Source organism: Carcharodon carcharias, chromosome 16 (assembly GCF_017639515.1).
Source record: "Carcharodon carcharias isolate sCarCar2 chromosome 16, sCarCar2.pri, whole genome shotgun sequence".
Lineage (NCBI taxonomy): Eukaryota > Metazoa > Chordata > Chondrichthyes > Lamniformes > Lamnidae > Carcharodon > Carcharodon carcharias.
In genome coordinates, this window is record NC_054482.1 from 25,542,861 (window position 1) to 25,559,664 (window position 16,804).

At 43.5% G+C, this 16,804-nt stretch overlaps 1 protein-coding gene across 6 annotated transcripts in view; it reads left to right on the top strand.

The window, feature by feature from the left end:
• Nucleotides 1-10,232, top strand: part of fam20b (FAM20B glycosaminoglycan xylosylkinase) — a 187,412-nt gene extending 177,180 nt beyond the window's left edge. For all 6 annotated transcript variants that reach the window (XM_041208264.1, XM_041208262.1, XM_041208265.1 and 3 more), the window contains one exon: nt 8,316-10,232. In XM_041208264.1, the coding sequence (XP_041064198.1) occupies nt 8,316-8,550 (235 nt within the window). In that variant the 3' untranslated portion in view covers nt 8,551-10,232. The remainder of the gene's footprint in view (nt 1-8,315) is intronic.
• Nucleotides 10,233-16,804: the final 6,572 nt, after the last annotated feature.

Genomic DNA, 16,804 nt, shown 5'->3' on the forward strand with positions numbered 1-16,804 from the left:
ATTTTGCTTCCAATTTCCACCCCTCCATAATTTTCACGTGGTCCATCACTGACATTTCCCTTCCTTGACCTCTCAATCTCAATTTCTGGTGATAGACTGTGCGCCAATATTCATTACAAGCCTACCAACTCCCACAGCTACCTCGACGACAGCTCCTCACACCCCGCTTACTGTAAGGACTCCATCCCATTCTGTCAGTTCCTTTGCCTACATTGCATCAGTTCTGATGATGCCACTTTCCAAAAAAGTTCCTCTGACATGTCTTCCTTCTTCCCTAACCGAGGTCTTCCACCCACGGTGGTTGACAGGGCCCTCAGCTGTGTCCGGCCCATCTTCCGCTCCTGGTCCACTCCTTCATCACCCCGTACACCTCAATCCCCTCCCATGGCACCTTCCCATGCAACCGCAGAAAGTGCAACACTTGCCCCTTTACTTCCCCTCTCCTCACTGTCCAAGGGCCCAAACACTCTTTTCAAGTGAAGCAGCATTTCACTTGCACTTCCCTCAACTTAGTCTACTGCATACGCTGCTCCCAATGCAGTCTCCTCTACATTGGAGAGACCAAATGCAGACTGGGTGATTGCTTTGTGGAACACCTTCAGTCTGTCTGCAAGCATGACCCAGACCTCCCTGTCGCTTGCCATTTCAACACACCACCCTGCTCTCATGCCTACATGTCCGTCCTTGGCCTGCTACAATGCTCCAGTGAAGCTCAACGCAAACTGGAAGAACAGCACCACATCTTCTGACTAGGCACTTTACAGTCTTCCAGACTTAATATTGAGTTCAACAATTTCAGATCATGAACTCTCTCCTCCATCCCCACCCCCTTTCCGATTCCCTTTTTTCCAATAATTGATAATTTTTTTACAAATATATTTTTCTTTCCCCACCTATTTTTAAATTTATTTCGATCTCTTGTTTCATCTCCACCTTTTAGCCCATTTCAAACCCTTTCCCCCCACCTACCCCCACCCCCACTTGGGCCATCTGCCTCTAGCTTGTCCTGCTTGCCATCCTTAATATCCCCATTAGCACATCCTTTAGATAATATCACCACCGTCAACACCTCTTTGTCCTTTTGTCTGTGACATCTTTCGCAGTTTCTTCTTGGCCTCCACCTATCACTGGCCCCCTATTGAGCTCCTCCTGTCCCACCCCCCTCTACCAACTTATATTTCATCTCACTTCTATAGTTTTTAGTTCTGATGAAGGGTCATACGGACTCGAAACGTCAACTGTGTCCCTCTCTGCAGACGCTGTCAGACCTGCTGAGTTTTTCCAGGTATTTTTGTTTTTGTTCTAGATTTCCAGCATCTGCAGTATTTTGCTTTAAAGCTATTTTAGGTCTAGTATTGTGCAATGAGGCATGATTAATTAGTAGTAGTAAAAGATCCACTGGGAAATAAGGATCAAAATACAATTAAATTCCAATTTAAGCTTGAAAACGACATACTCCAATCACAAACAAGAATTTTAAACTTAAACAAAGCCAATTACACGTGTGTGAGGGGAGAGCTGACTGAAGTTGATTGGGTAAATAGACTTAAAAGTTTGGCAGTAAATAAACAGTGGGACATATTGAACATTTGAATTATTTCTTTCAACAGAAATATATTCCACTGAAAAAGTAAACTGCAGCAGGAAAGATGCATTTGTGGCTTATTAAGCTGGTTAAGGATAGTATTAGATTAAGAGGAGAGAATAATGTTGCAAAGAATAGTAGTAAGTCTGAGGATTCGGAGTGTTTTAGAAACCAGCAAAGGGCCACCAAAAAGATGATAAAAATAGAAAATGAGGAAACTAGCCAGTAATATAAAAACAGATTGTATGTAGAGCTTTTACAAGTTATATAAAAAGAAAGAGCGTAGCTAAAGTTGCTCCATTAGAAGCATACAGAAGAGAAATTATCATGGAAAATGGCCAAGACATTGAACAAATAACCGTCTGCCTTTACGGTAGAAGACACAAGTTATGTACCAGAAATAGAGGGTAACCTAGGGGATAATAAGAGTGAGTAAATTAAGGTATTTAGTAGAGGAAAAGTACTGGAGAAACTCAACAGACTAAAATCTGACAAATCCCCAGGACCTGATGGCCTAGATCCTAGGTTTCTAAAAGGGATGGCTACAGAGATAGTGGGTGTGCTTGCTATGATTTTCCAAACTTATATAGATTCTAGAATGTTCCAAGCAGATTGGAAGTTAGCAAATGTAACATTGCTATTCAAGAAAGGAGGGAGAGAGAAAATGGGGGCTATAGGCTCGTTAGCCTGGCATCAATAATCAGGAAAGTGCTGGAATGCACCTAGAAAAACATGATATGATTAGAATGTCAACGTGGTTTTACAAAAGGGAAATCCTGTTTGACAAATTTATTAGTTTTTTGGGAATGTAACTAGTATGGTAGATAAAGGGGTACCAGAATTGTAGCATACTTGACATTCCAAAAGACATTTGATATGGTGACACACAAAAGATTAATGCACAAGAGCTAATGGAGTTGAGGGTGATATATTAGCATAGGTTGAGGATTGGTTAACTGAAGTAGAGAGTAGGGATAAATGGGGTATTTTCAAGTAGGGAGGCTGTGACTGGAGTGCTACAAGGATCAGGGCAGTGGTTTCAGCTATTCACAATTTATATTAATTACCTAAATGAAGAGACAGAGATTAATATATCTAGGTTTGCTGGTGATACAAAGCTAAGTGGGAATGTAAGCTGTGAGGAAGCTGCAGAGATATCGACTGGTTAATTGAGTGGGCAGTAAGGTGGCAGATAGAGTATAATATGAGGAAATGTGAAGTTATTCACTTTGGTTGTAATAGAGAAAAATATATTTTTAAAAATGTGTTGTTGTAATGAGGTTTATAAGATTATGATGTTTTTAGACTGTCTTTAAATTTAGGGTAAAAGGGGGTCATGTGACCTGTTCTGTCTGAAGTTTGCCTTACAGCAAGCCTGGGTGGTTTGACTATTAAAGAAAGGCGTAGGTTGTTTTACTGGGAGGAATGTGCAAGGTATTTACACTTGTAGATGATGGCAAAGAGAGCTGTGATGCTGGTGGACAGACTGTGGGTCTCCAAGTGCCAAGAAAGTGTTAAAATGTCACTTTGTAATAGGGTATACTTTGAACACTATCACCTGACTCCAATCTGGAATAGGAAATCAGCACTCATTCCTTCTGTCGGCACTTGTACGGTTCGTGTCACCACTGACGTCATATTTGTATGCCGTTGAATGCTCTCTGCCTTCCTCTTCCTGATCCACATCTGATTCCTTGCTTGTTGTCCCACTTGAAAAAAAACACATTTTATTACTGCTGCACTTGTTAAAATATCTTTACATTGCATTTTACAGATGGTCCTATACTTTGATGCAGGCAACTGTGGCATCACTGGCAGTGATGTGCATGTGCGGTAAATTGTGATGTCAGCAAATGTAGCCTACTTTGAATTGTCCATTTGATTCCAGGATAGGATAGAGTTGGGGTCTCAAGGATAGATAATCAGCATTTTTACCTGGATATAAGGCCCATATGTTGCCACGGTGATGAGCTGAAGCTATTGTGATATCGGGTTGCAGGCTTTCCTAAAGTCTCATTGATTCTCACAGGCAGGTTAGTCTGCCAGGGAGAGAGAGATAGAACAGCTAGAGGCCAAAAGTCTCTATGGTTCACTGTACCAGAATGCAGGTGGAAGCTCATCCTTGGACTGAAAAGCCCAAATTCATAAAGAGTTAAAATGAAGCTGGAAGATCCTTCTCACTGGCATGAAAGGGCAGAAATCCCAGTAATACTCTCACTGTGAAGGGCATTTCTGGATTTAGAAATTAACAGGCTGAGAAAGTAAAAGAATAGAAGTAAACCCTTGGGAACTAACAATTATTTTGGACTGATTCTGGGAGAATTGACAGTGTAATAGATATCTGTGAAGTGGTTGTGCTAAAAATAAGAAGGGAGGTATTCTGTTCTGTGGTCCAAAGTATAAGTTGCCTATAAAGATAATGTTTAATCAGTAGTGTTTGTTACAGTAAATGTATTAAAATGTGAAATGTTGTTGTGTCATTCAGCTGTTAATTGGAAGTTTGCATTTCTGTTCAAAAGTTATTCATCTCCACGGGGATTGCAGCAGTGTGAAACTTGTAAATGAGAGAGACTTGGGTGTACAAGGAACATAAAAAAGTTAGCATACAGGTATAACAAGCAATTATTGGCCTTTATTGCAAGGGGATTTGAGTGCAAGAATAAAGAAGCCATGTATGGGGCTTTGGTGAGACAACGGCCAGAACTTTCCATGCCCGCTGGCATTGGGTGTGTTTGGTAGCATGCATGGACAATATGGTGCGATCGGTTTCACGATAGCATGAAACCAGTTTGTGATTGCTCAGCCCACTGATGGCGGGCCGCATTCTCCGCCATCGGACGTTGGGAAACTCATTGTGATACATCAGCATATTGTGATTATGCCTGCCCGCCGGACTCATTCTCCCCGCCCCCCCCCCCCCCCCCCCCCCCCCCAGCCCCCGCTAGATTGTCCACCCACGTCGGCAGGAAAGCATGCCACTGTAGAACATACCTTGACAACTGCTTTATGCAGAAGTTGGGACTTACCCGCCAGGGCTTTGCTCACATTGCAGACATCTATGGAGCAGAAAATGCTGGAGCTCAACACCAGTGGCATACTGGAACAATGTCCAAGGTGTGCTGGGTGGATGCTCACGGACATGGCTCTACTGCGAAGCAGCTCACGGAGGCTGGAAGTTCACCGCTGATGCTCACAACTGGTGATGACTGAGGGGGTGGGAGAGCCAGGGCTAGGATCAGCTGGGAGAGGAAGAGGTGTTGGGGGCTAAGGTTGGGAGAGGGGGAATGAAGGTGTCGGTGAGGGAGTTTGGGAGGGGAGGGAGGAGAACGGGAGGAGGTAATGGTGGAGAAGATGGCAACCGGGAAGGTAGGTGTAAGAGCGGGGGAAGGTGCAAGGGAAGGAGTGTGGAGAGGGGAGGGTGTCCAGGGGGAAGAAGGAGTGTGGAGAGGGGAGGGAGTAAGAGCTGGAGGAAGGAGTCAGGAATGGGGTAGGAGTAAGGCTGGAGGAAGACGTAAGGGTGGAGGAAGGAGTCAGGAAGGGGAAGGGACTAAGCGGGGGGAGGGGGAGTCCAGAAGTGTGTGGGAGGACTAGAGGGGAGAGGAAGGGGTGCAGAGGAGGGGAAGTGCAGGTAAACGTGCATGGGAGGGGTTGGATAGGTCCATGTCTGCCTCCTGGGGAGCGAACTAAGGTTGGACATGCTATGGAGGAAGGGTAAGAATGATCGATGGCAGAGTGAAGCAGTAGGGTGAGGGTTCGACAGTAGCGATAGAAGGGATGGCGACGGTGGTTGGTGGGGACCCGGAGGCAGACGGACCTGGGGGTCGGAAGGAGGAGGACAAGTGTCGATTGGGATGGGATTTTTGGGAAGAAAGGAAATGTGCACGTTCACCTGGATATCTCTGAAGGAAAAGGGTTGTGGCTGGTAGGTATTGGAGGGGAGGTGGAAGGTGATGTGGTGGGTGAGGGGTGGGGGGGAGTGGGAGGGGTCAACTGTGTTGGGGGAGAGAAATGGGTGACCGGGGAAGGGTAAAAGCTGGGGGAGCGCACAATGCAGTGAAACCAGACCATACTTGCTAAATCGAAAGTGAGAGTTGCAGTGGGTGAGATCATGTGCTGCATGGGAATGTGGGTGGGCGGAGATGCAGGTCAGCTCAGATAGACATCTGAAAGCGAACCCTAGCGGGCAGCCTTTAAAATGCTCAGGACATTCAGTTGAGAGTGAAACGTGGAGGATCCACGTGCATGGGAGAGTGCTTGCACGAGGCTCCAAAAGGCCTTGCCACATGCAACACACTTTTCCCTCCAGAATCACTCGTGGGCTGGCTGCTCCCTCTGAGATGACTGGTCTTCTGGGCTGCTTATTTCCACCTCCACTTGAAGAGGAGTCCTCTTGACTGCAGATGAGGATCTGGATGGCTGAGGGTGTTGGTCCCTTGGCAGAGCTCCCTGTAAATCAAAGTAGAGATAATTGGTGCATGGCAGCAGTCAAAAGCAGGAGAGAGAGCACTCACAGTTGCATTGAGAGAGGGATGATGTGATGCAGGATCCTCAGGTGGGCGTTCACCACCGACCTCATCGTCGGCACAGGCAGGCTCCATGTCCTTACCAGTCAGCACAATGGCACACTCCTCAAAGTGAGTGAGGGACCTTTTGTGGGCCACGCCACTCCTGGTCTGGGACCTCTGCCTGCTGATGAAGAGCGTGTGAGCAGGATGCATGGAATGTTTGTTGAGTGGCGCCATGGACAGGAATGAGAATGTGAGCTCAAGAGGATATGAGCCTGATGGAGGTGTGAGGGTATGTGTGTGAGAGTTAGTGGTGTTGTCCCTTGAGATGTGAGTTTATGAATGTGTGAGTTGAGAGTGATGAGAAGATTGAGTTACCCTGGTGAGATCATTCATCCTGTAGTGGCACTGGGTGGCTGTCCTCTTTTGCAGGGCATTGGCATTGACCACCGCTTCCTAAACCTGGTTGGTAACACCACTGCCCATCTTGCGGCCAGAGCGGGGGTAGAGGACATCGCGGCGGGCCTCCAAGGCATGCAAAAGGTGCTCCAGTGACACGTTGCTGAACCTTGGGGTCTGCAATCTTCTTGCCTTTCACGGACACCTTCCTTGCAGTCGTCGTGGTCTGGAAGCACTAAGATGTGTGCGCGTGGCTGGACTTTAAATATGGCGTCGAGTGTGATGAAGTGGCAAGTTGATGGCGGGTGAACGAACGAGAACCCATTTGCCGTTGAAATGGCATTTCCCAGGAATGTAGCGGGATTGGGACGATATGCCACGAAAATTCGGCATTGCGGCAGGCAGGCAAAACTACCGTACTTAGTGTAAATCTAGGACGACTCCATCCAACACCTGGAGTACTGTATGCAGTTTTGGACTGCATGGGCAGAATTTTCTGCCTGTTGGGCGAGCCGGTTGGGAGCGGGTGGGCGCTGAGCCGATTGCTGCTTGCAATTGGCTGCGCACTGCCATTTTACATGGGTGGGCCAAATAAGGCTGGCCCAGCGTGACACAAGGCTGGTAGCGCTCACGCTACCTGTGCGGGTGGGGGGGAGGAGGAAGAGTTGGGGCCTGCGTAGTGCAGAAATCTCCCTGAGGCACCGAGGTACCTCAGGGAGATTAAGTTCATATTGAAATATTTAAATAAAGGTAAAAATTATTTAGACATGTCCCCTCATGTGACAGTGTCACATGAGCTGGGACATGTTTATGAATTGTGACAGAAATATTTATTCATTTAATAAAACCTTCAGGAAACCTCATCCCACCTGTGGATGAGGTTTCCTGAAAAACGCGAAGGTCACTTGGGCTCTTCGCCTGCCCACCAACCTTAAGGTTGGACGGGCAGCATTGATAATTAATCGGTTTCTCAATGGCCTTAACAGGCCGTTGACAGTTCGGCAGGCACGCAGCTGTCTCCGACGTCACCGCGTGTCACTTTACGTGTCGGCATGCCGGGACCGCCCCCTGCATGCCGATGTGAAAATTCTGGCCCATATGTAAAGAAGAATATACTTGCATTGGAGGCAGTACAGTGAAGGTTCACTAGTTTGGTCCCGAGGATGAGAGGGTTGGCCTTTGATGAGAGGCTGAGTAAATTGGGTCTATATTCTCTGGAGTTTGGGAGAATGAGAGATGATCTCATTGAAACGTTCAAGATTCTGAAGGGGCGTTGCAGGGAGGATAGTGAGACATTGGTTCCACTGGCTGGAGAATCTAGAACAATGGGGTAGTTTCGGGATAAGGACTGAGATGAGAAGTTTGTGAATCTTTGGAATTCTCTAGCCCAAAGAGTTGTAAATATAGCATCATTGAATATAATTAAGGTTGAGATAGACAGAAATTTGGTGTCTTGGGGAATCAGTGGATTTGGGAAGTGGGTATGAAAGTGGAGTTGAAACCCCAGGCAGAATAATGAATGGTGGAGCAGGCTCGATGGGCCATATGATCTTCTGCTCCTATCTCCTATGTTCAGACATTTTTTACCCTATTATATTCCATGTACAAAACGCATTATTTTCAGTAGTTTTGATTAAACAGCAAAATTGTTGGCAAAAATTCAAAGAGGTGAATTTCCAATGATATTTGCATGCTCACATGCATTTTTCACTCCGTTTGAACTCTTGCTTCCGCAGCCTTCATGCTCAACACTTGTTATAAGGTAATTTTTGAGCTGTTTTCACTTTGCCTTGTTTCTATACAGATGTGACTCTTTCTTTTTACAGTATTAGAGTGTCTACCTGGAACAGGTTAAACTACCTAAAGAATGGAATTCTGAGTACTGCTATGCGGACTGCCATGTCACATGATCCAATAACCCCAGTTTTGGCAGACACACATTTGGAAGCCATGGACCGACGGTTGATGGGTGTCATAGCAACTATCAAGCAGTGCATTGAACAATTTGGGACAGACAGTGTGCTGGTGGAAGACAGAATGAAACTATCTCATTTGAAATAAGGTGTTTGAAATGAAAAATGAATAATACTGCTGCTCTGCATAATGTTAAACATAGACAGACGGTGCAAACTGCACAGTATGGAATACAAACTCAAGGAAATTTAGGGGTATAAATTATTTGGAAAAGCAAGCTTGTTCCTAGGACAGGTACTGGAATATCTGTTGGCCTAACTGAAACTTACTGACCCTTGATGCATTGACAAAAGGATGAGCATAATTGGGGCAATAAAATTGCTTTCTGAAGTAATGTTTTCACTTGATCTTTATTGCAACCATAGGCATGTTCTTTCTGGTTTCATCTTTTGTCAAATAATGCAGACCTGTTTTAAGTGTCCTAATGAAAGGTGATAAATCTCTGCTTATTCTGACATCCGTTACCTTCAGGGAGTTTAAATGATTATTTAAATTCTTGATCTTACACTGCCGATCGTGGAATCCAGGACATTATCCAGTTGGTTTAGCTTTTACTTTACAAGCCTGTGACAGCTACATTGAAGATGCTTATATGGATAAATTACAAATCCCAATGACGCAGGTCCTGTCTCAGTTTTTCTGCCAGAAATTGGAAATAAGTTTAAAAATTTACCTCTACAGTACAATAATGGTATTTCTGCAGTGCAAATTAGATGTAAATCAGACAGAATCTGAAGGAATGCTGTCAATTTCTGTGAACTAAAACATACCCATTGTTTAGCTTAAACTACAGAACATAATTTTCTTTGCCTTGTAAGCATTTAAAACTGTAGCTGCTGGACTTAAGGCAAATATTTTTTTATATAACAATGGTGCTGTAATGCTCAACATTCAGCCAGTTTGATTCTCGATGCCCAACAGACAGTCAAACTTCCCCATAGATAGACTTTTAGTTCTCAGCCAGGCCACACTATTGAGCACTGTGGAATAGTATTGGGGAAGGGAGACATAGCTAATACTACACAATACTTAAGCATGGGACCAACTGAACCTTCGTATTCCATAGTTGAGACTGTTCTCCTGAATTTGTACGTTTACTGTCGTTTTGAGTGATTTAAAAAAAATTGGGACTTGGGTAAAGGTTAACGGAACAGAATGTTTAATTGTTTGTTTATTGATTTTTAAAACATGTTGGGGTTCTTAGCTTTATGCTGTGCCAAGTTTGAGCTGTTGGTTTACTGTTTTGACATTGAGTGCACTAAACATGTTTGTGAGATACCCAAAACCTGGCAGTAGAACTCTCAAAGTTGATGGCCAATGGCAGTTCTTCTCTCCTTCAACTTATGCTCCACCAGCTTTTGGTTGGATGTTTACAATAATTCTTGCAAAGCAGGAAGGCTTGGACTGTTCAAATCACGATGCAAACTTTAGCAAGACATGGAGACCTTTCTTGAAGTATAAAATAATAAAGTGGTGTGTAAATAATTATACAGATAATTTATTCGTTGGGAGTAGTCTTGGGCTATTGCTTAGTGTATCTATTATAAATGGAAGATTACTCCATATTTAATGGAGAGGATGGCTGAAGCTGTGGTTTAAATTCTCTGTTAACCCACCTGTTTGGAAAATAATGTTCTGATCCCCACAATGTGTAGGATAATGCTCTTCTATTTTAATAATAAAAATATTAAAGCACAGCTTCAACAAATTTGCCTTTTCATCAATGCATTATAAAATTTGAGTCCCTATTAAAGATCATCAGTTAGTAATGTTTCTTGTCATTTACTTACACATTGGATAATTTGTGTCCCTATATTTATTTTTAACTGGTCATGCAATACTATTCCCTCCGTAGAAGGCAGGCAGGTTCTTCTTACAGACTCCTGCCAACTTAAGGCTTAATATGGCTGTGTAGCTCACCTTTCTTAGGTTCTCCTTCTCTCTGGCTTTTGGCCAGTGCCGACTCACGACAACACAGTTACAACTGGAAACTTGTGAATTGTTCTAGTGTGAACTGGAGCAACAGGGTGCTGTAGGAGCAGATGGAAACATGTTTTGCGCAATGTACGAGGTTCACAAATAACAAATTGTTTATCTTGTGTTCAAAAAAATACTGATAATATCAAGTGAAGAAATAGGAAGGCTCTAAGCACTGAATGTATTTACTTTTATTGCCAACAATGAACATTTCAGATGCTATTTTCCATAGTTTTAACACCTAAAACCCTCTGCAAAAATGGCAGACCATCCAGAGTTCAAAATGCACTGCAGAAGTTATTAAGTTGGACATTTCTTATTGAAGCCATTTTCATCTAACATTCTTAAATTGGAGCATCAACTGATCTTTGCTATCATTGTGAGATATCCTTTATAATTTCATCAGTTCCAATCTGTATAACCAGTTTACCAATGTACTGTATTGATGTATCTCTGAATTTTTTTCCTCCTTTATTTCCAACTGAAGCAGCAAAATTGAATTTTGACAATTGATGTTGGAAGTCATTGGTATTTATTTCACAATTTGCTATCCCAGCAATGGTTGCTCCATTCCCAAATGCCAAAAGTCCAATAATCTTCCTTCTCACCAGATTTGAACCAGAATTTTTAGATCAAATTTCACCTCTCAGTAATGCCATAGTTGAAGTGACGTATTCTAATGCTAATTTCTTAATCCATCAACAAGTGGGCAGAAGCGGGTACTGAAGAGCGCATACCTCCACCAAGCTGTGTTAACTCAATGTTATTACAATTATGCAGCTATTCCTCGAAGTTTTTCCCTGCCTGGCTGATGAGATGTGACTACAAAACTGAAAGAAGAAATAATTTAGCTTTCATCTTACTGAGAAGACATAAGGCCAATCCACATCCAACAACCTGCTTGGAAAATTTTGCTCACATTTTGACAGTTGTGACAAATTGCACCTCGGCAGCTAAGACAATCCACAACATTCTAAATAAAAAAAAAAACCCAGGACATTCTTTAAAAAGAGAATCAGTTCACTCTATCTCCCAACGTTAATGGATCCTTTAAAAAATTCCAGGATCCGGATCCTCATCTTAGCCAAAAACTAATTAGTTCTTTCTTGGGCTATACGTGGTGTATCAAATTTCACTGAAATCTGTCCATGAGTTTTCGAGACATTTTGTTTACAAACAGGCTAATAAATGGGCAAAAACATGACATGACTTCCGCCCACCTTCATTGGCAGAGTTGATGACACCTGAAATCTGTCATTAAGAGCAGAGACTCCTTGTAAGGTATATTTTGAATATATGAGGGGCACAAAAAGAAACCAATAACATTACAGACTTATACAGCATAGATACAGGTCATTCACCCCAAGTCTTTGTTAGTGTTTTTCCTCTACACGAACTTTCTCACCCACTTATTTCATCTCAGGCCATCATATTTTTCTATTCCTTTCTCCCATGTGTACATAGTTAACCTTCCCTTAAATGCATCTAAGCCAATAGCTTCAACCACTCCATGTGTTAGTGATTTCCAGCACTCTGGGTAGAGAGTTTTCTCTTGAATTTATTGGTGACTTTCATATATTAATGGGTCCCAGTTTTGGTCACCCTCACAACTGGATACATCTTTTTTAAGTCTATCTTGTCTATGAGGTCACCTCAGTGTTTTTTGAGAGGTGATATTTACCTCATATCACCTTGTAGCCACTTCCCTTTCCTAAGGAAAAGAGTCCTAGCCAATTCAGTCTTTCATGATTGTGGAACCCACTCAATTCTGGTGCCTTAAATCTTTTCTGCACTTTGTCCAGAGCTTCTGTATTCCTTTTGTAATTTGGAGGCCAGAACTGTGCATTGTACTCTAGGTATGGTCTAACCAAGGTTAAGTTAACATAACTTCTCTGCTTTTGCATTCTGTTCCTTTGGAAATGGCCTAGAGGCAATTCATAAATTTCAGGTGTCATTACTTCTGCCATTGAAGGTGGGCAGAAATAATCTTTTGGACCATTTGTTAGTCTGCATTGCTACTTTTATATTTTGTATTTTAACAGTCAAATCAAAGTTAAAAGGAATTATGCATTACATGGTGGATACAGCAAAGTTAGATTTGCTTTATTCCAAGATTGCCTGCTAGTAATCCATGGTGAATGTTCCATTGCAATTATGTTGACTGTAAGCTCATATGTAGTCTAAATCTAATATGTCCAAAGAACAGGCAAGTAGATGAAACTCCGACTGTCCAAAACTCTGAAGGCACAAAATGTTAAATGCTTTCTGCTGATAAAATGCCTTTCTATAATCCCAACCCACCTATAGAATTTGCAGGTGTGGCCATTGGCTTTTTACAGGGCTGGAAGGTCTGTCGTCCGTGAGATACTGATGTGAAACTAAGTACAAAGTGAACTTGCTTTGGTGTTGAGATGATCGGCCATAATAGCAAGTATTCTCCCTCAGGATTTAGGTTAAGAACATATAAAATAGGAGCAAAAGACCATATAGCCCATGAAATCTACTCTGCCATTCAGTGTAACCAAGCATGATCTTTGGCTTCAACTCCATTTTCCTGCCCTGTTCCCTTGTAGCCCTTGATTCTCTAACGGATCAATAATCTGTTTTTGCAGCCTTAAATATATTCAGCAACGGAGCTTGGGGATAGAGGATTCCAAAGCTTAAAAACCCTTTTAGTGAAGAAATTCCTTATCATCTCAATCTTAAATGATCTGCCACTTATGCTGAGACTGTTCCCGTGTCCTAGATTCCCAAGCTAGGGGAAACATTGCCAGTGAAGCCCAACGCAAACTGGAGGAACAACACCTCATCTTCGGACTAGGCACTTTACAGCCTTCCGGACTGAATATTGAATTCAACAACTTTAGGTCTTGACCTCCCTCCTCCATCCCCACCCCCTTTCTGTTTCTTCCTCTTTCCTTTTGTTTTTTTTCCAATAAATTATATAGATTTTTCTTTTTCCCACCTATTTCCATTATTTTTAAATATTTTTAAATCTTTTATGCTCCCCCCACCCCCACTAGAGCTATACCTTGAGTGCCCTACCATCCATTCTTAATTAGCACATTCGTTTAGATAATATCACCAACTTCGACACTTATGTGTTCTTTTGTTCTGTCTGTGACATCTTTTGATGATCTGCTTCTATCACTGCTTTTGCCTACAACCACACCACCCCCCTCCACTTCTCTCCCCCCGGGGGGGACCTTAAACCAGCTTATATTTCACATCTTCCTGGGATTCACCTAGTTCTGTCGAAGGGTCATGAGGACTCGAAACATCAACTCTTTTCTTCTCCGCCGATGCTGCCAGACCTGCTGAGTTTTTCCAGGTAATTCTGTTTTTGTTTTGGATTTCCAGCATCCGCAGTTTTTTGTTTTTAACATTTTCAGTGTCTGGCCGGTCAAGCCCCTTCAGATTCTTGCATGTTTCAATGAGATCACTCCTCATTCTTCTAAACTCCAGAGGGTACAGGCCTAATTTAATCAGCCTCTTATCATAGGTCAATTCTCTCTTCCAGGGAGCAACTTAGTGAACCTATGCTGTACTGCCTCCAATGGAAGAATATCCTTCCTTTATTATAGAGAGCAAAATTGCACCCAGGATTCCAGATCTCACCAAAGCCCTGTACAATTGTAGCAAGACTACTTTATTCTTGTACTCCAATCCCGTTTTTAATTGCCTGCTGTATATGCATGCTAACTTTGTGTTCCTTATATAAGTACACCAAAGTATCTCTGAACACCAACGTGAACAGGTTTCACACCTTTTAAAAAATATTCTGCTTTACTATTCTTAAGACCTAAGTGAATAACCTCACAATTCCCCACATTATACTGCATCTGCCACCTTGTTGCCCACTCACTTAACCTGTTTACATCTTTTTGCAGCCTTTGTGTCTTCCTCACAGCTTCCATCATCACCTAATGTTGTATTATCAACAAACTTAGATACATAACTTGGACAAAGAGACAGAGAGTAATCAATACAGATTATAAATAGCTGAGGCCCAATTCTAATCCTTGTGCACTCCACTAGTTATAGCCTGCCAATTTCAAAATGTCCCATTTATCTATCTCTACTTATTGCTTCCTGTCTGTTTACCAATCCTCTATTCATTTTAATATATTACCCCAACTCCATTTTATTACCTCAACTCAGATAGATCTTTCTTCCTTTTTGTTTTTCAATGGAAAGTATTTTTGTTGAACATTTTGAATTGTTGCTTTAATGCCATGCCTTTTCATCTATTTACCCAATCAACCTTAGCCCACAATCCCCTAACACCTATGTAATTGGCCTTGTTTAAGATTCGTGTTTGTGCTTAGAATATGTCACATTCAAACTTAACATGGAATTCAGTTCTATTATAATCACTATTTCCCAGTGGATCTTTTACTATGATATTACTAATTAACCCTGTCTCATTGCAAAACACAAGATCAAACATAGCTTTAGCCAATTGGTTCCACAATGTACTGCCCCAGGAAACTGTCATAAAAGCATTCTACAAACCCACTCCCAGACTACCTTTATCAATTTGTCCAGTCTATATGAAGATTAAAGTCCCCAAAATTATGACATTACCATAGCTCCAATAATTTCTTGTTTAATGCTTGTCCAACAGTATAGGGTTAGAAGGCCTATAAACTACTTCCACCAGTGTTTTCAGACCCTTGTTACGCCTAATCTCCACCCATTCTGATTCTACTTCCTTATCCTCAGCCAAGATTTTTCTCTCAATATCCTTATGTCATCCGTTACCATCAGTGATACCCTTCCTCCTTTTCCATAATGTCTCTCTTTATAAATGCTGTGCACCCTGGAATATTTATTTCACAATCTTGGTTACCATGTAACCATGGCCAGAATTTTACATTGGGCGTGTGCCCAACACGCCCGAGCATAATATGAAGCGTGATGTTGGGCGTGCGTCCCAACATCACCGCGCACCCTTGTGATGTTTCGCTAGGCGGGTGCACGATGAACCCGGAGGTGCGCCTGCCATTAATTAACAGGCCAGTTAAGGCCGTTGAGACACCAATTGTCTCGGATTTTACGTAGCCCATGCGATTTCCAGGGTGTTGCACAGGCGCAACGGGTAGGCAGGTAGGCCACATTTTCAAAACCTCATCCATGGGTGGGATAAGAGGGGTGAGTGGGCTCGCTAATGTGAGATGTTTGTACTTTAGCTTATAAGTTGCTGCTGCTTACTTGTGTGAACAGGACAACTTCATTTTGCTTCAGAGCTGCTTTGACAGAAATAAGAGGCTTCAGTTCAGGACTCCAGAGGAGTCATACCACTTGGGTCCTTCCACGTATCAGACAGCCTTCCCTTACCCTGGGAATGGGGATTGTGGTCTCTCTGAGGAGGAAGAGAGGGCCAGAAGGGGGAGGAGTATCCCTATTCAGCCTCCAGGGGAGCGACAGGCACAGGCACAAGGGGTGCAGGGCCAACAGGAAGTCCAGGGTGGAAGGGGCTGCAGAAGACACCACTATCCTGCTGCCAGGGTTTATAGCAGTGATGCAGCTACCTCAAAAAGTTTGAGGTGCAATGCCGAAGGAGGCTCTGCCTCTCAAGGGAGACGGTGACCTCCATCTGTAAGATGATCGGCCCTGAGATCAGCTCCGACTGTGTGGGTGGACACCCCATACCAGTAGCACTGAAGGTCACAGTGGCCCTCAACTTCTATGCCTCTGGCTCCTTTCAGGGGTCAGTGAAGTCTTCCAACCAACTGTCCACAGTTGTGTCAGGCTGGTGACAGACATTCTAAGGCGTGCATTGACTTTCATTCACTACTGCACGGACGAGGCCAGTCAGGCAGAGCGATGCAGAGGCTTTGCAGCAATTGCTGGGTTCCCCGGCATCCTGGGTGCAATCGATTGCACACACGTGGTCATCAAGGTGCCAGCTGCCTTCGTCAACAGGAAGGGATTCCATTCCATGAACGTGCAGATAGTGTGAGACCATAAGATGCAGATTCTGCAAGTCTGTGCAAGGTATCCAGGCAGCTCCCATGATGCTTAAATCCTGATACACTCCCAGGTGCCAATGTTCTTCAGTGCTCCAGCCCGACTGGATGGATGGCTGCAGGGCGACAAGGGCTATCCTTTCAAAAGGTGGCTCATGACGCCCCTCTGGCATCCAAGAACAGAGGCCGAGTAGCGGAACAATAGGAACCAGGCCTCCACAAGGGCGGCGGTAGAGAGAGCCATAGATCTTCTCAAGATGAGCTTCCGATGGGCTGTTCAGGGGGCGCACTGCAATTACCCCCAGATGGTGTGTCACTGATAGTGGTTGCATGCTGCACTCTCCACAATCTGGCACTGGAAAGGGGGGACGCAGTGGAGGAAGATGTTGACG